General features: G+C 46.2%; 1 protein-coding gene across 2 annotated transcripts in view; it reads left to right on the top strand.

The window, feature by feature from the left end:
- Positions 1-27,737, top strand: part of FCHO2 (FCH and mu domain containing endocytic adaptor 2) — a 1,161,485-nt gene that overhangs the window by 298,444 nt on the left and 835,304 nt on the right. For both annotated transcript variants that reach the window (XM_086960798.1, XM_086960797.1), the window contains exon 6: positions 10,839-10,943. In XM_086960798.1, coding sequence (XP_086816924.1) covers positions 10,839-10,943 — 105 coding nt within the window. The remainder of the gene's footprint in view (positions 1-10,838; positions 10,944-27,737) is intronic.

Here is a 27,737-nt window from a genome sequence, read left to right as displayed (position 1 = left end):
AAGTCTTCCACTACAGCTCCCGGTCCACTAGATCAAAAGCTGCGCGGAAGTCCACGAAGCAGCAGAACAAACTTCCCCTGTGCTCAATCGACTTCCGCGCAATGGACCAGAGAGCAAAACAGTGGTCGACCGTTAAATGTCCGTCTTTGAACGACCCTGGTTTTACAACATTCCTCGTCAAACCAGGGTCGATCTTTGTTATGGGGTCTATTTTTACTTCCTAACCCAGGTTTATTCACTTTAAATGTTACCCTTAGACTTTCCACCAGCTGTCTTACTGTGTTTTCAAACAAGGCATTACCGTTTTTGGTTGAGATTTCTTCTAAGGGAATAGTCTGCTGGAAAGCCCTTGGTTTTTCAATGTGCTCTTCTGATACATGGGTTGAAAGCCGTTTTGGGTAATCCACATGTACCTGTAGTGCCATCTCTCTATATTTGCCCCTTGTTGCATATAGTTCTCTCTTTAGTGGATGATAATCACGACCCTCCTTATTTACTACATCGAAGTGCTAAATTAGACCAAAGCTCCAGGCGTGGGTGAACACATACTCTATCGGGCAGGATTGCTGGCCAATCACAAATGTGCGCTTTGCTGGCCGATCAGTCTCCATTCTCCCATTTGCACATACCAAAGCTAATGAGCCCATCAACTGTGCAAAAGCCGCGTCTTGAGACGAGATCTTTCCTCTAGGAAAATAGCCTCCTCAATATTATAGGATGTTAACAATTCCTTGCACCAAATATCTATTCTACGGGGGTCTAATCTCTGGTTAAAATCGCCCAACACCAATAATACATCCTTCTGGTAGTTTTCACGGACAGACACTATATCCTCTTTTAGATTTCCCAGATTTCCGTTATATTCACTCTCTTTCCCTTCTGTATATACACATTTATAATGCATATTCCTTTGTAACATGGGTCAGGATTCTGTAACCATACTCTACATCCTAATGGCCATTTGCAGTGTAGTTTCACGGTTTCTACCTTCCGGCCATTTTTTGTAGAGATCAATGTTTTTTTTTTTTTTTTTTTTTTTTAAATTTTTGAAACCTTTATTGCACAGTAATCCGTAAAACAAATACGGGCCTACAACCACCTGGCCGGCCTCGACACATATTTGATGCAAGGTAGCAAGCAAATTGAGAACTCAGTAATATATGAGCATGAAATAGCAATCAATCCGGGTTACACTGAACATCTGCGCATTACCGAGCAACAGGATGAGTGAAGGTTAAATTTTAAAGTTTTTATATATTCCAAAATATAGACAATAAGAAGGATCAGTGTTCCAACAGTCCACTAATATCATGAGAGGGCAAGTCAAACAAGGAAATCCAAAGACCAACATACGCAATCAGCTAGCGGCATGAGAACAGTACGACAGGATAGTAAAATCAGGATATGCTACATGCCAGCCGCCACCCCCCACGCGTCGAGCCACCCCACTGACCCAAGGAAGAAAGGAGGAGGAGGAAAGGAGAACCAAAAAGAAGAAAAAGAGGCCCATAGAAACTGAAGCGGACAAAAGAAAGACCCCACCCCCCTACCCCCACCCTACACGCATGCAGAGGCTACGGCCTACCCCCCCCTAGCAGTGTGTCTGTCGCCCCAAAAAGAGTACCCGAAATATAGATAAAGGAACGAGAGGAAAGAAAGAAAGAAAAGGTATCACATAAGACCGGAGGAGGGCCATACACAAAAATTCAAACAATCAGCATGTAAGACCTCGGCCGTCCACCCCCCGGATCCCCGAACCAAAAAAGACAATAGGCGGCTCCGCCGTCCACCCCCCGCAGTCCCAACATCTCACGCTACCGCAGTCTTTGACAGGGGGAGCTCAACCCTGGCCCCTGCGATCAGGAGTATCGACGCAGTCCAGCTGTACCGTAGGCATCTTGAGCGGGTCAAACAATCGAGGCGACCCCAGCAGAGCATGCCGCCGCTCAACAGAGACTGTCCAGTCCAATGCCATGCGTGCGAGAGTGATGTAGAGGGAGATAGCATGCCGAAGCAGGTCACCAGGCATGGGCATTAGCATCAGCTTCAGAGGAACATAGGAGGCAGCTCCGACCGACCATAGAGACGTAACCAAACATGGCGTCTGAGAACGAGACCCCATCCCCTGAACGAGCACACAGACCTCTGACCTTTGTATCTCCATCACGGACAGCAAGTCGGGGATATCGGAATCGTATACCTCCAACACATCCGAACGTCCCGGGGTTAGTAGTCCACAGGAATCAGACACGGGATGTGGCGCAGTGTCCCGCAAGTGCAGGTTTGGTCGGTCGGGCAAGGGCACCACAAGAGGAGTAACATCCAGACGGTGATCTAGGTCGCAGGCATTGTTGCGTAGAGCAGCACGAAAGTCATCCAGAGCGTTCAGAATATCCACAATCCCCACTGGTGCCTCGGGAAGGAAAGATACTGCAGACCTCTGTCCATTGGGCACTGAGACTCGCAGGAGCCCACTAAACTGGTCCTCCACACCACCATCGCAGAGCTGAGCACATCGACGGTATCTTGCATAGCATCGCCGGGCCGGGGGTACAGAGCAACAGACCATTATGCATATGCAGGCAGAGACGCAACGTTAGCAGCTGCTGTGGCAACAATTACAGCCCGAGATAGCAGTATCGAGCTGCAGATGATCGGTGTCTAAAATGGCGCCCGCCGCTTCACAAAGCGAGACAAAGCAAACCAAGCAGTATCAAGCCTGGGCGGCGATACAATGTTGCGAGTTCAAAAAGCTTGCCCCTCACGTAGAGATGAGCGATGTAGATGTAACACAGCAGCGGGAAGACACATTTCAGTCCCTGCGCTCCGTCAGCCGGTTCAGCCCCGTCCACTGCAGCCGCCGCTGTTGCGTGCGAGATCAGCCGATCTCAAAGAACAAAGAACCACCAGCGACGGGTAGCGTCCGGGAGAAGGCAGGGACGTCTCACCGTGTCCACCGCAGGGAGCGACGAGGGAGCCACACCGCTGGAATCGGGTTCGCCTCCCAGACCCGAAAACGCAACTCGGGAGCAGGATTGGTGCCAGGATAAGCCTCGGGTCGGTAGGGAAGCGAGAAGGTCGGCGGAGCCGAAGGATCAGGCGGCCATCTCGGTCGCAGGCTAGGCTCCTCCCCCGTAGAGATCAATGTTAATGTCAATGCTGCCCTCCTGAAGGTCTGCCAAGAGGATTCTTCCTCGCTGGTTTAGAATGTTGGGCAAACCCTTTGGTAACTAGGGTATTGTCGCACAGCCAAGTCTCCTGCAGACAGACACACAATATCATTGCGCTTCATAAACTTATTAAAACTATCCTGGTTTGATATTTTCTTATATCCATTTATATTCCACTATAGTATTGACAGGCTGTGCAACGACCCAAGCTCCTAGTCAATTTCACTTAGGTACCCGTCCTCCTCGTACTGGGGGGTGGGTGGGTGGGGGGGGGGTGCTAGGGCTCTGAATCTATTCCCAGCAAAAATATCTCTTTTGTGTCTTGCTGTTTCCTTAGCTGTTATGGTTATTTCGAGTTCTTCCTTTTTATCCCAACTTGTATTAATCAATCTTATCTATCATACTCCTAGTCCTGCATGATCCGTAAGGAAATGAAACTCCTGTTTTTCCTTCAGCATTTCCTCCCTCTTTACCAATCTGATGCCCTCCTTTTGTAACTCATATTCTGCTTTTTCTATTGCAGCTTTTACTAAAGCTGAGTAAAAGAGGACCTTAATTACTTCACCCCTTTTGCTGTTTGCAACAAACCCTACTTCTCTAAGATCCTCTGTGCCAATGTTACAAAGGCTTGCACATTTGGATAGGGAAAAAGGAGTTGTGATCAGTTTAGGGGGTTTAGCTTCCTAGCTTTTTTTCCACCTGTGCCCTGACCAGACGGCTCTAGAAAAACCCATAGGTCCGGAATGCGTTCTGACATAAAACCCTGAGTTCCCCCCAGCAGGGCATCCTCCCTTGTTATATTATAATCCCCCACTTTACCATTCTTGCTAAGGTCATTACTGCTCCTAGGACTGCTAAGTCCGTATGTGGTTTCTTTCCCCTCCTCCTTTCCACGTCTTCCCAATCATTCTCCAGCGGGGTTTTTCTACGGATAACTTTACTGTTCTTTCTTTTGCCTAAATCTTTCCCATGCCTCCCCCGTTCTTCTAGGTGACTGAGAGCTATTTCTTTTTCTGGGGTCTTTTGCTTAGTCTTGGGGTCTCGTTCCTACCTACGCTTCCGTATTCTTTCCACATTCCCTTCCCTCTTCTCTGCCGCCTTGCAGTTTGACTTTTATTTGGGGCAATCTCCCCCCTCCTTAGCAGTGGGAAGTACTGCTTGTAATTCCTCCTATCGCCCCATCTTCTTACAATCATAGGGTATTGAGATACATATATGTTGGGCTCGTCCTTCTTTGATAGGGTATCCCTTGTCACTACTTCCTCCCCACTACTTGCCCTTTCCTGATCTTCTCCAACTGGCCTGACTATGACTGGCATCAGACCTTTAATGTGTATCAGCTCTCCTACCATTGCTTTAAACTGTTCTCCATGAGTTTTTAAAATGCCATTATTCAGCACTGATACCTCTAACTGGTCCGCAGGGACTTTTGGAGGCTCAACATAACCTCAAGCACAGAGGCATAAGTAGATAGGACTTTGGTGAAACACCAAAGGGGCTGAAGAAAGACCGTACGGAAGAAATGCAAACTTGTACGTCTGCCCTTGCCAGACAAACTGGACGAATCAGCCGTGGGGGGAGGGAGAGAGTGGAATAACAAGAAGGCGTCCTTCAGGTCCAGTCGCACCTTTCAATATGAAGGTCGCAAAACATCCCTGAGGAGATGGATTCCTTCCATCTTGAAGTAGCGGTAGACCAGCCACTCGTTGAATTCGCTGAGATTGATGATGGGTCATTTGCCCTGTCAGTTTTGTCCACCAAATAGATGTTGCTGATGAAGCCCCTTGGATGAAGGGTTGAGGGAACGATCGCTACTTTGGCCAAGAGGGATTTGACTTCTGCGTTTACCAAGCAGGCCTCCTGTTGGGAAAACAAGATGCGGCGTAGTCTGACTAGCTGAACCAGCTCTCCTACGTACTCTATACGGAAACACCAAATGGTTTGCAAAACCCACAGGTCCCCTATGACAGAAGTCTGTCTGAAAAAAATTCCCCAGCCTCCCCCCTACTTTTAACTGGGAAGAAGGGTTAACACTCGCCGGCACTTGAAGAGACTGCCAGTCCTCGATATCCTCTACCCTTGCTGCGTAGGCCTCTTGTAGGGTAGAAGTTACCAAAACTGGATTGATCCCGGTATTGGCCTTGTTTGGGGCCTTGTCCTTTCGATTGTTGGTTGCCAGCGCGGGCGGTTGAGCGGAGTCTACCTCAACCGGCCCCTCTGGAAACCCAGGGGAAAAACCTTTTTAATGGTGGTCTGCGCCTTGTCAAGGGAGGTAAAGGTATTAACGAATTTACCCAATTCTTTGACGAAGGGCTCTCAAAAAGACCCCCTTGAGCCACAGCTCCAGCTTCTGAATCCGCCAGATCCCCAAGCTTGGGGTCAACTTTAATAAGCAAATAGCAACAACTCTCCGTGGACAGAGAACAATTAGCGTTGCCCAGAAACACAATGGCTCTCTGTGCCCTCCCGGAAAGGGACTCAGTGGAGATAAGAGAGCCTGATGTTTTGGCCTCTTCGGCATTGTCTAAGATCTTCGTGAGAGGTCCCAAAATGTCCAGGAGCTTGTCCTGGCACGTACGCCAGGATCTATAAATCCCTTTTTTGGATCCCTCATAAACGTTTGCAAAAATTTCGCCATACGGGCATCAATCTCTGGGGTAAGGGCGACTTTGCCTTCAAGAGAAAGTTGAGGGCTTTCTGCCCGGAGGCAATTACGTGCCTCTTTCTCTAGGGGTTTCCTGATGTGCATCGCAACATAATCTGCCACTTTATCAGCTGGGGCCCAATCAGAGGAGCGAGGGTGGATGATTTTATCAGGGTCAAACATGTCAGAAGCGTTGTGAGGACGGGAAGAGGGATCAGGTCTGGTAGGGCCAGGCTCAGCGGCCGTGTCGTCGTGGTGAGGGATAGTCAAACCGTCCTCTGCAGGCGGCAATATTGGTTGAGTAGCAAGGAAGGCTTGCTTAAGCCTATCAAAGGCACTAAGATTACCCCTGAATCGCATGCACGTTTAGTAGGAGGGGGAGCAGAGACTAGCGTATGGGGAGGCGCCGGAGGACTGATTTGAGGGACGGGGCCATAGGGAGAGAAGCTAGTTGTGCTAGCGCTTGGTCAATTTTTCGCATCAGCCTCTATTCTAGGGGAGACATAACATCACCTACTGCTTTACAGATTGAAGCATCCACGGCTTCGTAGAACTCATCATCCCAAGGTAGGTCAGCCAGGGTGTTTTCCCCTCCCTGGGAGTCTTCCTCATAGTCCAATTCCATCTTCTATGGACACAATGAGGGGAAAAAAATAATATTGATGAGTTCAATCTGTGAGTTCTGGAGTGCACGCCTAACTGCTTTAACTTAGCTTGTCTCAGGGGAGCTGGGTGTCAGCCTAAACTCAAGAGCCAGTACTCGCTGTAATATGTAAGGAGCAAGCCCTGGCACTCTGAAACAAAGACTTTATGAAGCCGGCATAGAGGGAACTGCTCTAGACTGGATCACGTCCTACCTTCGAAACAAAACTAATGTCATCCACACCCCACCTTTCTTGTCCAAACCGTACTCCACAAAAGCAGGGGTCCCTCAAAGTTCTATCATCTCGCCCATGCTTTTCAACATCTACATGAAGTCTTTACCAGTACTGATCAATAAATTTCACCTCACGTGAAACAACTATGCAGATGACACGCAAATACTCCTTCAACTGGAATGCCCCAAAGACATTGGAAAATCACCAATTTTCAGCTGTCTCAGAGCAGTGGATGACTTTGAGCCATCTCAAATTGAATGCTTCAAAAACTGAAATACTCACATGTGGCAATTGGAAAAATTACAACCCGCTTGCCGCATGGCCTGATGAACTGGGATCACTGCCTAAAGTATCGAAGGAAGTAAGAAACCTCAGAATGACCATGGACTTCAAGCTATCGATGAATGTCCAAGTGGATAAACTAGCAAGATCAAGCTTTGCTACTATAAAAACGCTGCAATGAATTTTCCCTCATTTGGCATTTCCACACAAGGTGCAAGCTACCATCTCCCTTGTTCTATCCAAACTCGATTACGCCAATAGCCTTTACCACGGATCACCTTTAACGACCATGAAAAGACTACCACGGAATCAGAACTCGGCTGCCAGACTACTCTTGCATATCAAACTATGAGACCACATCTCCCCTGCCTTGAAAGCCCTGCATTGGTTAACGGTTGCCAGAAGATCCACGTTCAAGCTGCTTTGTATTACCCGCAAAGCAATACATGAAATGGGACCACTCTTCATCAGGAATAGAATCACCAAACACATTCAACAAAGGAACCTCCGCTCTAATGGAGCATCTCGCCTCAAAATCCCACCATACAAGAAAAAAACCATGGGTGGCACATCCTTCTCTGTTCAAGCAGCCCAACTATGGAACTCTTTACCCCCAACAACCACCTTATCTTCAGAAAACTACTCCAGATCTGGCTCTTCCCCACATAAGCACCATACGGGAACAGAAATTTACAGCATATCCCTCTGTATATAAGCATTTGTTTTCACTATAGATATATACCTATCTTTGTGTATTACTTTATAAAACATGTAAAATAATTATGTTAAAATAAAATAAAAATAATAATAATCAATAAAAAAAATCATCTTTGGTCTACATGTTCATACTTTCATTGTGCATCTATGTACCTTCCATGTACTTGGATCTGTGTGTCTGTTACTTTTCTCCTGAAAAAGCATATCCAATGCACTGCCCTATTTCTCATCCTGTGCCTCTATCAATATACTATATATACTTCCTTCCTTTATGTATCTATATACTTTCAATGTACCTATGGATCTATATATTTATCACTTTCTTCTAATTTAGCATTTCCAATGCACCATCCTATTTCTCAGCCTATACTTCGCTCAATATATCTTCTAGCCCAACCTTCTGACTCATCTCAAACTTCTTTCTACTACTCCTTCTAATGCACTACCCTATCTCTCATCCTATACATCTATCAATATATCCTCTACATCCACTCTCTCATTTATCCCAAACCCCATACCTCTACTTTGATCGCCAAAATAACCCTTTCTAGACTCTCTCCTGCTCTACCCCTCCTTGCATCATCTGACATCTTTTTACTACACCGAACCCCTAAAACAAACCTTTCTAAACTCTCCCCTCTGACTCCTTCCCTCCAAAAGTCCTTTTTACTCATCCAAAAGCCTCTTCCTACTGCTAAGACCTAAAAACTCTTTTATCCCTCCACTATCCTTTTCAATCAAAATTAACAGACTACCATGTTCACTTCTCAAATTCCATATTCCACATTCAACTATACTAATATACTGCCCAAATAACGGAATAACATATCTACTACTCAAATTACTTCATATTTATACTATACTAATTTTCAACACTAATCCTTTATGGGTTCCGGAGTGGAGTGCTACTCGCCAGAAAAGCGCTTCAACACCCATCAGGGGTAACAAGTGCTATATGAAAGCAAATCTTTCTTACCCTTTTATCCCTCTGCTATCCTTCTCACTCCAAGTAACAGACTAATATCCACCACGGAAATTACCTCATATTTCACCATATTAATTAACCACTAATCCTTTATAGGCTTCCTGAATAGCGTACGTCAACAAGCGATAAATAAATACAAACCTTTGTCCTCCTCTATCCTTCTGCTATCATTCCAAATCCAAATAACTGACTAACCTATCCACCACTCAAAATGTACTTGCATGTTTCACTATACTAATTCAACACTAATCCTTTATGGGTCCCGGAGTAGCGTGCTACCCGCCGAAAAAGTGCTTTGATGCCTCGTCAGGGGTAGTAAGCTCTATATAAATGCAATTACAATACAATACAATGTACAATACAATGTACACCTCAGCGAGTTCAGTGAAGCGTCCTCCTCAGGCCGGTGCTTGTCTAATTAGGGCGCCTCACAAACTCTTCAGTGTTTGAATGCGTGCGACTTTTCCCTGCCACCCACGCCCCCTGGCGGCGGAAGGTCTTTGTTCTCTGAGCCGCGAGACGCAAAACGCTCCCGCGGCTCGGAAAACAATGACGCTGCACTCCGTCAGGAACATTTTAAAAAGGAAATAAATTGTGTAAAAAGGACGCGAGCGGAGGCAGCGGTGAACCCTAGTATTAAAAGGCAGTCTCGCCGGCGCAGCGCGCATAAGCAATTATTTCCAAAATAAAACAAGCCAAGAAACAAACAGCATAAAGAGAACCGCATTAGAGCACACGATCAACACATGTGAAAGCTCATCATTCAACACGCTGAACAATGACAGAAAAGCACAGAGGATGAAGGGCCAGTGAGGACAAACTATGTGGACGCAGGAGGGACCTGATTGGAGGATCCAGGACTGTTCCTAATTGGACATTTTTATGACTACAGATTTCCCCAAGGTTCATGGGAAATTAAGTCTTGTTTAAATTGGTTGCTGTTTCAATTCAATAGAGACATTATTCGGTTATATTTCACACCATAAAAGTACACATATGTACAATACAATTTAAAACATAATACACAATATTACAATAATTCATAGTCACATAGAAAAGTCATATTAAGAAACAGCAACAGCCGTTCCCCTCACGGCAGGTAAGCAGCGTTTGATGGCTGCTGTTTAGTAAAGTGATGAGAGAAGGCATAATCCTCGCCTCCAGTCCTGACCTAGATTTCTCCGCCATTCCTTTGTGACTGGTATAACATTTTTAATTGAGAACTATAGTTGCCTCTCCCACATCTGTATGGGGAGCCTATTATAGGAAAAAAAGTGTTTTTAAAATTGTTTTTGAGTTATTAGAAATAATTTTAATATAAAGAAGAACATTGGCAAAAGAAAGAAAGTATTTGGAGCCAGTTTTAAAAAAAACTTATTTTGTAAGGGAAGAGAAATCCCAAATAGAAAGAATGAATATGCAAATAGCCACAATTAAATTAATCAAAATAGAGTATCCCTCTTTGGTCCGGTATGGTGTGTGCAATGAAATAAGAATGTTATTGTTGTATTTGGGTATTCAACTGTATTTGCTGTAATCCCTGGGAAATGGATGAGATGTGGTATAATATGTGGTACACGTTTATTTTCAATGGGAGGTGTACCAGTGCTGTGGTTTTCTAGAAGTCTTAAAGAGGCAGTTGAAAAGACTGTGATGAGGATTACATTCTGATTAGAATCTTATCTAAAACTCTGAGTTAAATGTCTTCTCCCAGCAGAAGCTTGGTGCCCTTAAATGCTTTCTTCATGTTCTTTATCGTTTAGAAGTATAGAATAGCTGCAGTGTAGCTAACTTTTAAAGTAACATAACCTGACTGTTAATGTACATCTGCCAGTTGTTTTGTTTTTAAGTAGACAATGCATGGTACATTAAAACATGGGAATACTATACATGTTCATGAAGGACCAATATTTAACCTTTAAATGTTCTGGAGTCACTGGATGATATAAAAGGGAGATTGTTATGGGGTTGTTTTGTGTAATTACACTCTAACCTCCTGCGGAAAAGAATAATCCCTCATCACATTAATCATGCGTTTTTATATGTAATATGTTTTGAGATGATTTTTTTCTAATTCAGAAACCCATCAATTACTGTCTCAATCTGCTTAATGCTGACCAATAGTACGCAAATAATATTTCTTACTAATCTTTTCTCTGTAGGCTGGGCTAAAGGCAAAAAAAGCTACAGAAACATATAAATTGTATGTGGAAAAATATGCTACTGCAAAATCAGAATTTCAAGATCGAATGACAGAAACCGCTCAGGTGAGTCACCTGTTAACATACAATATTTATTGCAAAATGGTTCTAGAAGAGTAATTATCATTGCAAAAAGTAACAAGCATTGCAAATGCAATAGGTCTCGCCCTCGTTTAAGTTAAAGCAATTCTGTTTGTAATTAGGTGGCTTTTCAGCTTTGCTTTTATTATGGTTTTTCAAACTTTCATGTACATAACATGCATATGTATGCATATATGTATATGTATGCATGCATTTATATAGATATGCAGATGTGTGTGTGTGTATATATATATATATATATATGTGTGTATATATATATATATATTTATATATATTCACTTAAAAAAACATAGGTTTCAGGCCTTATATAGTTAGGAATTGGCGTTTAAAAAACCATTGAAATTGCTCCTATATAGTTAGTTGTACTAACTATATTTCGCGCACCCGCAATCCACTGCTGATGATGTCACATATTTCATCTTTCATGACATGGTCAGTGACATCACTGATGACCTCACTGATGACATCTCAAATGACATCACTGATGACATCATTTTTTTTTTTAAATCGCGGGGTATGCGCACCGTACGTGTACCGTACGCGTACGGTGCGCGTACACCGCGATTTTTTAATTTTTTTTATTTTGCCCTTGGGGGTCCTTTTGGGACCCCTGAGAAGGGCTAGAGGGTTGGGGGGTCTCTACCCTGCCCACGAAAACCTTTTCGTGTTTTCCACTCTTGTTTTGGGCTCTCTTGTGCCTCAGTTCTCCTGAAAAACAAGATAGTGGCCAACACTTCTGGTTTGGAATGTTGACAGTCGACTGCCAGCCAATCAGAAACTCGCTCGCGCACGTAAGTGTACGCTCACGTACGCGTACGGTAGGCGTACCGTACGCATACGGTGCGCGTACGGTGAGCGCATATAGATATATAATTTGGTCAAATTCAATTTTCTCAACAACTACTGGAGGGATTTTCACCAAATATAGAAACAGCACTACTGCATACCTGTCCCTACCATTTTGCCAAGTTTGGTGTAATTCCGTTCAGCCGTTCAGGCTGTAGCCGTGTCTAAAGGTCCCATAGAAAATGCCATTTGAAAAGTTTCAAGTTCAATTTTCTCAAGAACTACAGGTGGGATTTTCACCAAACATAGCAAACGCACATCTGCATACCAGGCCCTACCATTTTGCCAAGTTTGGTGTAATTCCATTCAGCCGTTCGGGCTGTAGCCGTGTCTAAAGGTCCCTATGGAAATTAACATGGGGAAAACACGTTTTGGGACCCCCCTTTCGGCCCCCGCTTGACGAATCCCCCCAAAACTTTCAGAGAAGGAGCGGAGCGGAGCTGGCCAAAATTCTGGAAAATTACACACAGATTCCTCAATCAGCACCAAAGTTATTCCAAATAAACTGTTGAGCGCATATAGATATATAATTTGCTCAAATCAATTTTCTCAACAACTACTGGAGAGATTTTCACCAAATATAGAAAAGGCACTACTGCATACCTGTCCCTACCATTTTGCCAAGTTTGGTGTAATTCCGTTCAGCCATTCGGGCTGTAGCCGTGTCTAAAGGTCCCATAGAAAATGCCATTTGAAAAATTTCAAATTCAATTTTCTCAAGAACTACTGGAGGGATTTACACCAAACATACAAAAGGCACTGCTGCATACCAGACCTTACCATTTTGCCAAATCTGGTGTAATTCCGTTCAGCGGTTCGAGCTGTAGCCTTGTCAGAATGTCCCTATGGAAATTAACATGGGGAAAACACGTTTTGGGACCCCCCTTTTTTCTCGGCCCCGGCTTGACGAACCCCCCCGAAACTTTCAGGGAAGGAGCGGAGCGCAGTGAGGCAAATTCAAGGAAAATTACAGGCAGATCCCTCAATCGGCGCCAAAGTTATTCCCAATAGGATGTTTGGAATTTCCTATGGTAACTAGGTCCTAACTATATATACCTACTGGCGACCGCCAGTAGGAGAGATATATATATATATGATCAAGGCTGCCGTGTTGCAGCCGAAACGCGTCATGCTGGGGACAGAAGAGCAATAAACCACCCTTGAACTAAAACTTTTCGCAGTGTTTGTGGTCTGTACCTACGTCGAGGACTCTGCACTTTTGCTGAGAGTAGGAGTTGGAACGGATATATATATATATATATATATATCAGTCTCTCACCACGTCACCACCTGACAGGCAGGAATAGGAAAGACCACGCAAGTCCCAATGTATTTTCGGCAGATTTTATTAAGAAAGAGAGTTTACCAAATCTCTATATATATATGTATAGGCGCATTCTTGGGTAACAGTAGATGCCAGTAGAGACTTATTTAACCCCCACATTAACCTACTTCAAGTGCATTTAACCGCTGCGGCATTACCTGTCTGCAGTCTCTCTACCACAGTTATGTGCACTATTAGTATTTATCTATGTGTACACCGTGGGTTAGCCAACCACCATGTAGCAGGGGCCTATTCAAGGGTTTCGGTTCGCTGCTACATTACCATATTGTAGTCACCTGACCGGCGATGTGTGCACTTAAAAATTAAAATAGAAAAATAAAAATATAATTAATATACACCAAATATGTTTATCTGGCACCGCTACAATTTAATAGACACTTCATATTATTTTGGGAGACAAAACCTGTCTAGCATACGCCATTTGTATAGACCTTGGTCTTAGCCGACCATCTTGTAGCAGGGGCATACACTACACTCCAAGATGACCGCCTCGTTTTTTGCAGCTCACGCATGCCTCACAGCCTTCTTCGCTGTCACTTTGAGGCCACTCCTCTACGTCCGCCGTTACGAAGAGCGTTTTTAGTACTTAAACTCTCTTGGCAGAGGTGACCACACCTTCCTGTGGAGCAGTGGCAGGGGTAGGTCAAGAGAATGGTTCCGACTGGAAACAGGAAAGCATTGTACCGTGTATGCGTATTGTCTTCATTGCCAGGGGCGCTCTTGTTACATGGTTTAGTGGTTGCTGATGTCCCTACAACTTTGCCATTACCTGTCAATGCACTCGGTAACGGGGGTAGCCTCTATTTGCAGCCTTTCACCCGTGCAGCTGTCGTCACTGCCGCCCCCGTTCCGCAACCACTCTAGAGTTTGCCTGGAAAACCGGGGTCAAAGCTTGCGTGCTACCTGTAACCCACGTGTTAACCCTTGGCGCCCACTGATGCCTCCCGTTCCCTGCGGATCTCTTAACGGTTTAAGAGTGAGGCACCACGAGGTTTAATTGCAAACAGCTCCTCTCGTTTTGTAATTATTTTTTCATGATCTCTTTGGCTCCCGTATGTGAGAAACAGCATCTCCTCCTGAAACATGTGTCCTTCTAAACATTGCAGACTTAATACATCCGTGTCTGCCTGCCGTTTTTAATCAATGAACTCGACTTTGCTCATTTTTTAGCGACACCAATGATTGGGTGTCCATACAACCGCTGCACCAGATGAGGCCAGACTATACACTGTTTTAGGGGAGTCTCACCCGCACCCACACATTCTGGCACAGTTTACTGTTAACATTGGTGCTATAGCTGCTTTCCTGTTTTTCTTGTAACAGCGTTGTGCTTATCAGGTGGTTATTGATTATTGGGTCGCCAACCTGGTACACGGTGCTTTAAAAATGTTCATGTATCCAACATGCACAGCATCTCATGAGCAATAATACGTATACTCAGGACTGCTGTACCTTTTTACCTTTTCTTGTTTGTTTCTATTTCAGGTGGTCTCCCTTCACTAGGAGGACTTCCCCTAGGTGAACGACTATGGCAGGTAGCATAGCACACTTACCACTCTTATGTAAATAGGATATTTTTTAACAATTTGTTTTATGCACGGTCCTGAAGAATCGCCACCGATCCTATATTGACAATCACAAGGCGAGAAACATGTTGACCATCTGGGAGTAGAGTAATTATTCTGCTTGCATAGCTAACAGAACACATTACCCCTCCCATAGTATTTTATTTAGGTAGGGTACCCAACAGAATAGAGTCTTCCAGAGGAATCCTTAACCTATTTTTATTCACACTACATTCATCTACATCTGACTAGGCCCCTCACCCCCACTGCACCCTTACGGCAAGGAACAAAAGATCTCCGGCAAAGAGCCCCTTTAAGGGTGCCCGTTGGGCATTGCAGCGCCGCCCATCGAGGAGCAGGCTCATATGATGAAGCATGACACCTAGCTTGCTGGGTGTGTGAGCGCTAGTTCCGAGAGGAGGAATTCCCCATCTCCTCTATTTAATTTGACCCATGTTTTTCCTCTTTTTTGTTTTTCCTCTTTTTTTATTTTGCTAAACATTCCAGTCTTGGCTCCTTGTGGTGAATAATACTTCACCTAGGAGCTGCGTACCATTCTTTAACAGCGTATGCTGCTTTCCAGGCTGGAGAACCCCACTCTGCACCAGAGTACACAACATGCACCAAGCTTCTCAGATATCTGTTCCACTGAACCCTCTTTTACATAAGCTAATTAAAATGTGTTTGCACTCTCAACACAGCATACCTCTGGAGCCGCAACATTTTACCAGGCTGCAGATTGTGCAGTGCACTGTATTACGGTACGAGACGGGACATTTCGGTAGGGGTAAAGCCGCCGCAGGTTTGAGACCGGGCTTCAGTAACATTTGAAGCACTGGTGACGCAGCACGGAGTCCATTAACCAGGCTTAGCCCGTGCAGATCGGTATTTATTAGTCTGCGTTCTCGGGAGAATATGACAAGGCTGCAAGACATAATAATAACGCTTTACTCGCCTCAGTTAATGGACACAGTTAAAACTCTAGCTTCTCCGCTCTGATGCAATTTTAATCACAAAGCATACCAGACCCATTCCAATAAAGTGAAGATTAAAACACGGCACCTCTTGTTAGTTGCAGCTTTTCCAGCCTTGTGGGTGCGCATGAGAAACGGTTTCTGCAAATGCTCGGGTTTCATTCCTTGCTTCAGCTGAACTTTAACAAGCGCTCACCAGGCACCTGCACTTTGCTTCTAACATTTTAAAAGTCAAGCGCGGGTGCCGCGATTATACCAAAGGTAAAGAAATAGAAAAAACATCTATTTCTTTCATTTTGGTATAATCGTGGCAGGCCACTGCGTAGACTTTCCTCTTTTTGCCGGGCTTGGCATGACTTCCTTGTGGCGTAGAAAGTTTATTATCTTCTTGATGGGGCTCTCTGTTTGGACCCACAAAGAAGATAACACACCTATTACGCCAGCAGTAAGCCAGGGGAACCAGTCCAAGTGGGACGGCTCTAAAAGAGAAAAGTGTACGTCACTGGAAACTCTTTTCCAATGGCTGGCCACCGTTTAGCATGACCGGTGATGCCAGCCAATGGAAAAGAGGGGCGGGGCTTAAAGCCCGCTAGTGAACCCTCCTGATGACACTAAATCTCGCCAGCTAGGCTTCAACCTAAAAACGTGCATAGTGCCTAATGCTATCAGGAAAGCTAGCTGCGTGCAGCCAATTAATGTAAATGTTTTTGTACTTGTATAGCGCACCGCTACCCGCAGTGGGTTTCCCGGCGCTTGTACGAATACCGCAAGGGAACCCTTCCTGGCTTTCCCTGTGAAGTGTCCACTCCTGGGCACCCCCATGGTGCAGACCAGGCATCCCTCGCGTTGTGGGGGCCGTTGTGGAGACTAAGCAAGCTATTGCCCAGAGTTGCAGCGTGGGACCCATGATCAGAATAGGCACTGAGGCGAGAATATCCGGTCAGGGGAATTAATGAGCCCGAGACCCGCCGGGGCAGGAATCGAACCCTAGTCCCTGGCCAGAGCTCTGCATCAAGGTCTGCCTGCTCTAACCATTGAGCCACACTTCTCCACGCTTCTAATGTATTCATTAAATGGACAGATCCGTCACTAAGCTTTGGTTTTACATGTCACCTCACATATTTCTTCTTTCAGCTCTCTACTTCCTGTTTTATCTGAATTATACTGTTGTGGGATCAAATACTGCTTCCAAAACTGGTAAAAAATCAAAGCTGTTGACATACAGTACCACATATGCCCCCATATCCATTACTGCCCGTAAGCTGCACCTGATGGCCTCAGAAACACTGACAATACAAAGGACAACAAAGAGTAAAGGAGTGTGGATCCACCTTTCAACTGTAATTATCCTATTCCTTCTCCCCTGCACCACAAGGGAAGCAGGCCTAGCTCCCTTCCTCAACCCCACATGAGATCTATGGGGTGCCCGAGAGTCCCTCTTTTTCTTGGTTTGGAAAGCCACTACTTCTTACCAGTGGGACCTTCAAATCGTAAAGCGCTACACCATTCCCTTCTGTTCGAGCTGCAGATTGCATACTGTACATAGATCGCCACCTAGTGTCGGGCCCGTATGTTTGCAGTTTGTTGTCCTGAAAAGTTCTTTGGAAGTCACGAGATAGGTGACTTCTCCTTTGGACCACATTGCGCATGGGCATCGGCTCCATCCTCAGATTGTTTTTTTCCGCCATCGGGCTCGGATGTGTTTCCCATGCTCTGGTTTGGAACCAAATGTCTTTCGGCGCGCAATCCTCACCCAGTTAGACAGTATTGTTTCGATCGCTCTCCACATCGACGCAATTCTTCACCACTTCGAAGTCTTCGATTCCGGTCGTCGACGAAGGCCTTCGGGCCTACCTAGGCCTAACTTTCTGGCTCATGGAAAGGACGGCATTCAAGAAGTGTCCTCTATGTGGGTCGAAGTTTCCCCAAACCTGTCACGACCGCGCTTCCTCAGGATCAGGTGATGCTTAAAAGCGATCCACCTCCAGATTGCCCTATACTCCGGCTGTAATAATTACACAGAGCATAAAGGAAATCAGGCGAGGGAAAAGGTAAGGAAGGGACTGGAACGGGAAGGGAGGCTGAAACGAGAAAAGAAGAACACACATAAAGGTAAGCACATGAAATAACTGACTACGCTCATTCAAATCTCGCTAGAACACCACCTACCACTTTATCTAACTGTAGACTGCTCTCCTCCTCTTTTCGTGGCAGGTATCAGATAAACGTCTCTATACCCTAGCAACCAATTCTGTAATACATAAACCAAAGTAATGATCAACCCAAAGATGTCTCACAACAGGCCCCAGCATTCACCTCTCAACAGAACCATTCATACCTTCCAGCCTTCCTTTTTTGTAACGGAGAAAATCCCTAAATACTCAATGTTCAAAAAATGGAAACAAAAATAGTTCTGATATAATCCCAAAGCTGAACAACAGTCTTGTTCGACTAATCCAATCCGAAATGAGGAACTAATAAGTCTTTTTCCTCTGGCAGCCTATTCATTTTCCTCATGATAGATTCCAAACATTACAAAAGCCAAGTTCTTTGACGTGAGATAATTGTATCCGGGATTAAGGCAAATTAAGTTTATAAACCATCTGATCCAATAGCGCTTGTACTCACGAAGTGATGAATTCCGTCAATCAGACCACAAGATTGACAAATCCCTGGGACTCCGTTTTCCTCCAACTAACAAAAGGTCTCAGCCGAGAACCTTCCGCTATTTCCTCTTTAATCCGAAGGAAATGAAACGGCTCCAAAAGTTGCATTCGGCAGCCGCCTGAACGCAAGACTCCTTCGCAAGGAATCCAAACAATCTCTCTCTCGTGTTTAAAGATAAACACCGGCGAGTTACAAAGACGCTCGGCAGCCGCCTGACGCCAGCACATAAATCACACAAATGTCACAGCTCCTTTATGTTCCAGCTGGGACACAGCGCTGCCACGGGAACCATAGGCGTTCAGCAGCCGCCAAACGGAAGCATTTAGAAACTTTGAACAAAATCAGAACCAGTTTCACATTCGGGTAGCAAAATCACGTACAACGTGAAACCCGGAAATGGCCCCCTAAATCACTGCCCAAACTCCTCCCAATCGCTAGGCAGTATGGAACATGTAGGCCTCTGCGTGTTATGGCAATGTTGCTCACTTTAGAACGTGTGAACGTGTGAACCATGTAGGCGCTTTACATGCATCAAGGTGGATCATGACAACACCGACCTACATGAGGTGTGCAGGAGCACAAGGCCAAAGATGGATTAGGTGACTGAGGGGACTATTGGTCCCCCTCAGTCACCTAATCCACCTAGTCACCCCTCGCTTGTGCCTCATTCCACTCCAAAAAGACGAATCGAGACCGACTAGCTTGAAGAACTATGGCTCGCTCATCAGCTTCGAGCCCCGACGACATCTTTGAAGAGGGCGTCGACGTGCCAGAACACCAGCACGCCGAAGAAAGCTGCAGCTCCTCTGATGCCGAAGACTCCGACGTCGGGGAATCACGCCAGCTCAACGGGCCGCAAGTGAGACCGTCAACCCTAACCGTTCCTCGACACATAAAAAAAAAGGCTTCGGTCACACCCTCACTTTCTGGCCCAGGTGCACACCGAGAGACTGCTTCCCATGCCTTGCCTTCGGGCCCGGCATAGAAGCCTACTAAGCTGAGACTCGAGCCAGCCTATTCCCGGTGCCGATCCTATACCGACACCGAAGAAGAAGCTGTCTTCCTCAACCACGCCGACCGTTGCTCCGACACCTAAGCACATGCCGCCGAAGACTAGCAGCGGCTCATGGATGCCGATACCGCACACGGAGCCCAGTAAAAAAATGCCTAAAGCTCCAGATTCACACGCTTCGGAGCCGAAAAAACACCCGGAACCAAAAAAACAAGTTCCGGTAAGACATTTCAAAAGGGCAAACTTCTAAACCGAAACCCCCAAGACCAGCTACCGACTCGGTGCCGGAAAAACCCACGGAGCCGAAACTTTGACGCCGAAGGATCTTCCCTACTCAGAAGAACTTTTCACACCAGATCCTAATAAAAAAACTCTTGTAAAGGATCCTAAGACTGGTCAATTGACTCTAAGCTCCAAGAAGAGACCACTTGAGGCGCCGGCACCTCCTCCTCCTCCTCCTCCAAAGAAGAGAGACATAGCAACCTCTCCATTAAGGGTCCCTTCTCCACTACCATCGAACTGTTCCTCCTCCTAAACATCCTCCACCACATCATTCACCTGCACCATCTACTAATCCAGACGATGATGTAAATACAGACTCTGATGACACAGGTGGGGGTGCACATGACCCAGCAGGGTCCAATAGTCCCCCTCAGTCACCTAATCCATGGGATAATTACAACACCCCTGATGTGCTTATGTCCCACAAGATGATGCATACCCTTCCAGACCTTCCCCACCAGAGGACACTATAGGTTTTAACCTACTAGTCCAAAGAGCTGCCCAGTATAATGGGGTTGACTTACACACCGATGCGGTTGAGGAAGATTTCCTATTAGACACTTTTGATTACACACAAAGGTCTACTGCCATTTTGCCAATGCTTAAAGGTGTCATCAAGCATGCAACAGAGGTTTTTAAGGATCCTGTCAGGGCTAGGGTGCTCAACCTTCGCATTGAAAAAAAATATAAAGCCGGCCCCACAGATCCAGTTGACATTAAAGGTCCAGCACCCTTAGATTCTTTAGTAGTGTCTAATGCACGTAAACGTGCTAATTCTCAGACATCAGGTGAGGCCTCACCACCAGACAAAGAATCTGAGCTCCTTGACGCCTCCGGTAAACGAACAGCGTCACAAGCAGCTAACATTTGGCGCATTGCCAACACCCAAGCGTTGCTAGCAAGATATGACAGGGCACATTATGATGAACTGGAGTCCATAATGCAGCATCTACCAGACAAATTCAAAAATAGGGCCAATGAACTTATACAGGAATGTAAAAATATTACTAATACTTCCATTCGTTGTGCCCTAGATGCTGCAAATACCGCCTCAAGGGCAATCAATACCAGCACCCGTCTACATAGATATGCCTGGCTACGTATTTCAGGTTTTAAACCTGAGGTACAAAAACTCCATCCTTAATCAGCCATTTGATGAAACACATTTATTTGGCCCAAATGTTGACGTGTCTTTAGAAAAAATGAAAAAAGACACAGATACAGCAAAATCTATGGGAGCCTTGCAGCAGCAAGCTCCCAGGCGTTCTTTTCGTCGCTCATCATACAGAGGCAACACAAGAGGCTACTCCTCGGAAAGTCCCTCCACTTCCTACAACAAAACCCCTAGCCAATCCATATTCACTAAGGGCTACCAGGGGTAACAACAAAGGCAGAGGCAAAACCAACAACTCCCGCTCTGCCTCCACACCTAACCAATGACTTTCCTCCTCCTCCCCCCCCCAACATTCCACTCCTGTGGGGGGGAAGACTGCAGCAATTCCTTCCTGCCTGGACCAACATCACATCAGACAGGTGGGTGTGACAAATTATTCAGTCAGGTTACTGTCCAGAACTAACATCTAGCCCCAGAAACATACCACCCAAATAGAGTCCAATGTCACAAGAACATCTATCACTGTTAAAGCAAGAAGAAGTATCTCTGCTAGAAAAAAGTGCAATAGAACCAGTTCCTCTGCACCAACAAAACAAGGGGGTTTACTCTCTATATTTTCTAATTCCAAAGAAGGACGGCTCTCTAAGGCCTATTCTGGACCTCAGACCGCTAAACATATACATACAGTCAGACCATTTTCACCTGGTCACACTCCAACAAGTCCTTCCGCTCCTGTTACAAAACGACTTCCTTGCTATTCTAGATCTCAAGGACTCCTACTTCCACATTCCTATTCACAAGGCTCACAGGAAGTATCTCAGATTTTTAATAGAAGGGCAGCACTATCAATTCAAAGTACTCCCATTCTGAGTCACAACAGCACCAAGAGTATTCACCAAGTGCCTAGCAGTAGTGGCAACGCATTTACGAAGACAGCACATCCATTTCTTCCCGTACCTCGACGACTGACTCATAAAAGCCAGCTCATACAACCAGTGCGTTGAACACACTCATGCCACGATCCAACTGCTCCACAACTTGGGGTTCACAAGAAACCCCACCAAGTATCATCTGCAACCATCCAAAGTACAACAGTACCTCGGTACCACAATAAACACCTCAATAGCGCTAGCTTATCCCACTCCAGCAAGGATAGCCAGCATGCAAACTCTTCTGACAAAGTTTCAGCCACAACACTCTCTTCCAGCACGAGTGTTCATGCAATTCATAGGGATGATGCCTCTTGCATTTTCATAGTGCCCCATGCAAGACTTCAAATGCGTCCTCTACAAGAGTGCTTATCACGTCAATGGAACCAGGCTCAAGGTCAATTAACAGACCTAGTGTTGGTAGACGGTCGGACTCCTCACTCTCTGCAGTGGTGGAACACCAAAACCTTTCCAAGAGACGACCGTTCCTAGAGCCAGTTCCTCATATAATCTTGACTGCGGACGCATCGCTCTCCGACTGGGGTGCCAACCTAATGCAACACACCATGCTAGGCAGGTGGACTCCGCAACAAAAGTTACTGCACATCAATCATCTGGAGTTACTAGCTATATTCCTAGGACTAAAAGCTTTCCAAAAGCAATTATCAAACAAAGCTGTGTTAGTCTGCACGGACAACATGACAGCCATGTATTACATACAAAGCAGGGAGGCACACACTCCCTGCAACTCTCTCAACTAGCACTGGACATATGGCGGTGGGCTATACCTCAAAACATATTCCTTCTAGCCCAGCATAGTGGATCTGTTAAATCGTCAGACACAACAGACCCACGAGTAGGAACTTCATATGCAAGTTCTTCAACCATTCTTTCAGATGTGGGGATAACCTCAGATAGATCTATTTGCCACCCACGGAAACGCCAAATGCCCAAGCTTCGCCGCCAGATATCCACACCCACGGTCCAAAGGCAATGCGATATGGATGAACTGATCAAACAGATTTGCGTACGCTTTTCCACCTCTTCCACTCATGCCACTAGTAGTACGCAAACTACAGCAGCATTCTCTGGCCCTCATCCTAGTTGCTCCAATGTGGGCGATACAGCTGTGGTACACCACACTGCTACAACTGTCTGTAGTACCGCACCAAAAATTGGACCGGTCTCCACACCTCTTAACACAGAACCTTGGAGAAATCAGACACCCGGACCCAGTTCAGCTCAACCTTGCGATCTGGCTCCTGAAATCCTAGAATTTGGATATTTGAACCTTCCTCCAGACTGCATGAATGTCATAAAAGAAGCTAGACGTCCAACCACTAGGGCATGTTATGCAGCCAAGTGGAAATGTTTTGTAATATACTGTCACAACAACAATATTAATCCTCTAGACGTGTCTATTCAACACATCATAGGATACTTACTGCATCTCCAAAGATCTAACTTAGCCTACTGGTCTATTAGACGACATCTTGCTTTAATAGCAGCATATCTGCAAAACAGACAGCATCTATCTCTGTTCAGAGTGCCTGCCATTAAAGCCTTTATGGAAGGCCTTAAAAGAATAATTCCTCCCCGAGTGCCACCTTCACCTGTGTGGAATTTAAACGTTGTTCTCACAGGCTAATGGGACCTCCCTTCGAACCCTTACACAAATGTGAACTACAATTTTTAACATGGAAGGTTGCGTTCCTAGTAGCTATTACTTCTCTGCGGAGAGTTAGTGAACTACAAGCACTAACCATTCAAGAACCCTTCTTGCAAATGCATCATAATAAAGTAGTTCTACGTACTAATCCAAAATTCCTGCCCAAAGTCATTTCTCCATTCCATTTCAATCAATCTGTGGAACTGCCCGTTTTCTTCTCGCAACCACAGACAGAAGCAGAAACAGCTCTTCCCACCTTAGATGTAAAAAGAGCATTGTTATACTACATCGAGAGGACACAACCCTTTCGTAAGACAAAATAACTTTTTGTGTCTTTCTCACCATCACACAAGGGTAATCCCATTTCAAAATCTGTGATAGCTAGATGGATTGTCAAATGCATACAGATTTACCACAAAGCTAAACGTACGTTATCTGTTCCTCCAAAAGCCCACTTGTGAGAAGTTGGCCTGATATGTAGTGTTTCCAATTCTGGAACCACTGGGTATCAGTCCAAACAAACCCCAAAGATGTCTGGTTGTAAGTCAACCTTGTTAGACAAGCTATCCTAGTGGTAGCATGGACTAAGCAGCCTTAAAGGCTTAACTTAAGAGGTCGTGTTAAGCGAGCTGTTTTACCACATACAATCCTGTAATCAAATGAAAGGACACCACACAAGTATATATTATAAAAATATATGTATTTATTTCTGAATTACTCCCCAGTACTCTTTATGAGGAAAGGGGCACAAGCGTTAAATCAAAAGCACAGTAAAACATATAAAGTTGCACAATTATGGATGAGGGCGGGTGGCCACTCAGACCATATACTAAAAAAGTGGTATAAGGAACACTTCTCGAACAATGGTTAGGCCTAGGGCCTAGAGATTCGCTGGGAGCAGTCAGGACTAGCAATGATGAAGTCGGGAGTAGCCCACAGGAGACGGGTGCTGCACGGAAAGTGCGGCGCGCACCAATGCAATGTCAATGGTGCGTAAAAGTTAGTTAAAGTGAATTAAAAGATACTTCCGCTGAACCTAGAGACACAAAACTTTAGACACAGACCCTAGAGGTGTGTGCCAGTGTGGGAACACCGGCGTTGCAATGTTACCTCACCCACAGGCCGTGGGTGCACAGGGTCGAAGTGGCGTCGGGTTCTGACACGCAGGTTCTTGGTGCTTGAAGCTGTTGCAGCTGCAGGCGATGTGAAGCAGAAGTGTCCGGTGCGATCCAAGGGTGGATCGAAGTAGAAAAGTACCTGAAAGCAGAGGGGACAGAGTCTGGGTCACTCAGCAGTGACCAGGGTGGAACCAGGACGGAACCAGGCAATGTCGGGCGCAATCAGGCGGTTGTCGATAGGCTTCTCTCCGCTGTCACGTGGGCTCTGGGGCATCTGCGACGTCCAGGAGCAGGTCACGATCTGTCCCACGTAGGCTCTCGCCGTCAGCACCGTCGGCTTCAAGATTGCAGCAAACAGCACTTGGCAAAAGCAATCCACGCGGAACCGGGAGATTGCTTATCACTCGAACCAGGAGGGTCAGAGTGGGGGCTCCTTTTCACAGGAGCTGGTGCAGATCTGGAGCAACCAGAAAAGCGAGTCGTATTTCAAGTTTCGTCGGCACAGGGGCCACAAGCCAGCTGGCAAGTGACCGGGCCAACGCGTCGAGCCCGCACAAGCAGAAGGCCCCCACGCAGCACTCGTCGAGTGTGGAGGGGTGAGCTTTGGTGCAAGTGGAGCTCGGGGCTGGGGCTTCTCAAACCCCGGTGTACAGCTTCGAGGGTCACTCGTGGGCTGCACGGTCAGCGTCTCGTGGCCTTTTCAAGATGGCGTGCCCCACGCTTCCGGTCGCCTCCACGGGTCTCAGCTCTGCAGGGACTGTGGATCGGGCAGGTAGAAGGCAGGCAAGCTTGATCTCGTCGATCTCTGTCGCTCGAGTTCCGGCGGGAACTGCAACAAAGCAAGGGTCGAGGGCTGGATGGTACCTGTTTGCACAGGGTGGTCACTCCTTGACCACAAGGGAGATTCTTCAGTCTTCTAACGTCGTATAGAAAGTCGAAGGGTCCAGAATTCGTTTCTTATGTTTCTTCAGGATGATCTGAGTTGCATTGGCACTGCTCCCCCTCTTATTCCAATCTGAGGGGTGGATCTCCTGCTAGGTCCCTCCCCTATGGGTGGGACCAGGAAGGGGGGTGGTTACACCCCCTTTCCTTTGTCCAGGTCTCACTGGAGCTGGGGCTGGGCTGCCCCAGAACCGGTTTGACCGGATTATGCAAGGGGAAGCCTTGTGCTCCCCAGGCACTGTCTGGTTTCATTCAAACCTCCCTGCTACAATCCACTATCTCCTGTCTGGGGTGGTGTCACACCTCCCTGTGACAGGAAATCCTTTGTCCAGGCCTCCTCTGCTGAGTTTCGGTCAGCAGCAGGAGGTCAGACATGTGTCTGTGGCAGAAGCATCCATTTTGTGGATCTGAGGCTCTTTTAAAAATCAACCGCGTTTTAGCAAAAGTAACATGTCGTCCCCTCTAGAGGGGTGGAATGCTACCCCCGTCGCCAGGACTGGCGAGGGGGTAGTATTCCAATTCGTATGACACCTTACACGACATGTTTTGATAAAGCCAAACCAAAGTTAACATATAACCGCGAGGATTATAATGCACTTAATAGTATATGGTTTGGCATTATCCCGGAACAGCTAAGGGAATTGGTCCCGACCGCTGCAGACAGGCTCAGCTCATGCTAGAGCACCATCTCACATTAAACCACGCACTCTGCCTCCAGGATTGATGAGGCCTTCCATAGGAGTGGCTTACAGGCTATATATGTGTCCAGATATAGGTTTAGATATAGGTATACTATATCTAAGCAAGGGGTGATTACACCCACTTGCCCCAGCTGAGTGATCAGCCAGTTGTGTCAATTTAGATAGCCAGCCAGGGGTGGCAAAAGATATGCTGCAGCCCCTGGTAGGCCTTGGATGCACCTATGCCCTGGGCACCTATAGTGCTCTGTACAGGGGCTGATAAGGTGACCCAAGCCAATCTAGTTATGCACCTAGGGTACATGGAATCCATTTTACAGAGAGAGCAGATAGCCTGGGGCCCTGATTAGCAGGGAACCAGGCCAACTAAGTCGAAAACCAGCTAAACACAGGGCAAAAAATCTGGGGTAACCATAGTCAGGTAGCCACCTTCCTACATAACCCCCCCCCCCCAAACGAAAGGAGATAAGGCTATCCTTGGCCAGGTAAGCCTATATTGCCTGAGTGGCCATATAAGGAAGTACCTGCACTAGCATGGGTACCCCCTGTCTCATGGTCCACTAAGCAGTCCCTCACCCTAGGGGTATTAGAGGGTCTCCACCATAGGGAATCACTACCTTGGGTGTGTTTATGCAAAGTTAAAGGCTGGTTTGGATATGGAGTATTGAAGTGAGGCTCCACTAATTTTGGGCTCAACTTCCTCCAGTTATCTTCCACCATGTGGACCTTTCTTTCTTCAACTGAGTTGCACTGAGCTCTCAGGGTCAACCTCTGGCTACCTAAAGCTGGAGGCTGGGTCCCTCTGTTTGGCTTGCTGGAGGGACAGTTCAGGTTTGGGCCCTTTGGGTCCCAGGTTTGGCTGTGCTCAACAGAATCCATCTGTGGGAGGTCCCTAACTACTTTTAAGGGGGCTCCCTCAGGAGTTTTTAAAGTTTTCACCTTACTAGGGCTACTAGTTTTGGTGCCCCTAATCTGTTGATGGGGGTGCTTTATTTGACAGGGGGCCCTCTGGGTCTCACTGTCCTTCTTGTCCTCTGCAGCCCTGGGCTGACTAAGGCAAGGTAGAGAGGGGCAGGTTACCTGCTCCAGACTGGATCCCACCTGAGAAGGGTCCACTGCCATCAGAGGCTCTGTCAGGCCAGGCCTAACAACCTCTGGGGCAGTTCCTTCATCAGGGGTAAGATCAGTTCCCTGAGGAGGCTGATCCTGTCCTAATGTCTGGTGAGGGGAAGATTTATCTTCCTCCTCCATGCTCTCAGTTTGGGTGGAGTGATCCATCATTTCAGGCTTCACAACAACCGTATCTGTTTGAGTTTGGGCTGTGGCCATCACAGCCCCACCAACCTTTTCAGGAGGAGACTCAGTTTGGGTTTCTGCTGTTATCATAACAGCTTTGCTATTCTGGTTTGGAAGAGCTTCTGGTAAAGATGGGGCAGAGAGTTGCTCAGCCCTACCAACCCTTTCAGGAAGGACATCTTGAATTGGGGCTATAGCCAGTACAGCCCCACTAACCTTTCCATTGGAATTTACCATTCTAGAATGGATTTCCTGTTCAACCTCAGCCCAGGCTGAGATTTCCAAATCATTACCCAGTAGA

The sequence above is a fragment of the Lissotriton vulgaris genome, chromosome 3_1 (assembly GCF_964263255.1).
Source record: "Lissotriton vulgaris chromosome 3_1, aLisVul1.2, whole genome shotgun sequence".
Classification (NCBI taxonomy): domain Eukaryota; kingdom Metazoa; phylum Chordata; class Amphibia; order Caudata; family Salamandridae; genus Lissotriton; species Lissotriton vulgaris.
This window is presented reverse-complemented; position numbering and strand designations above follow the sequence as displayed.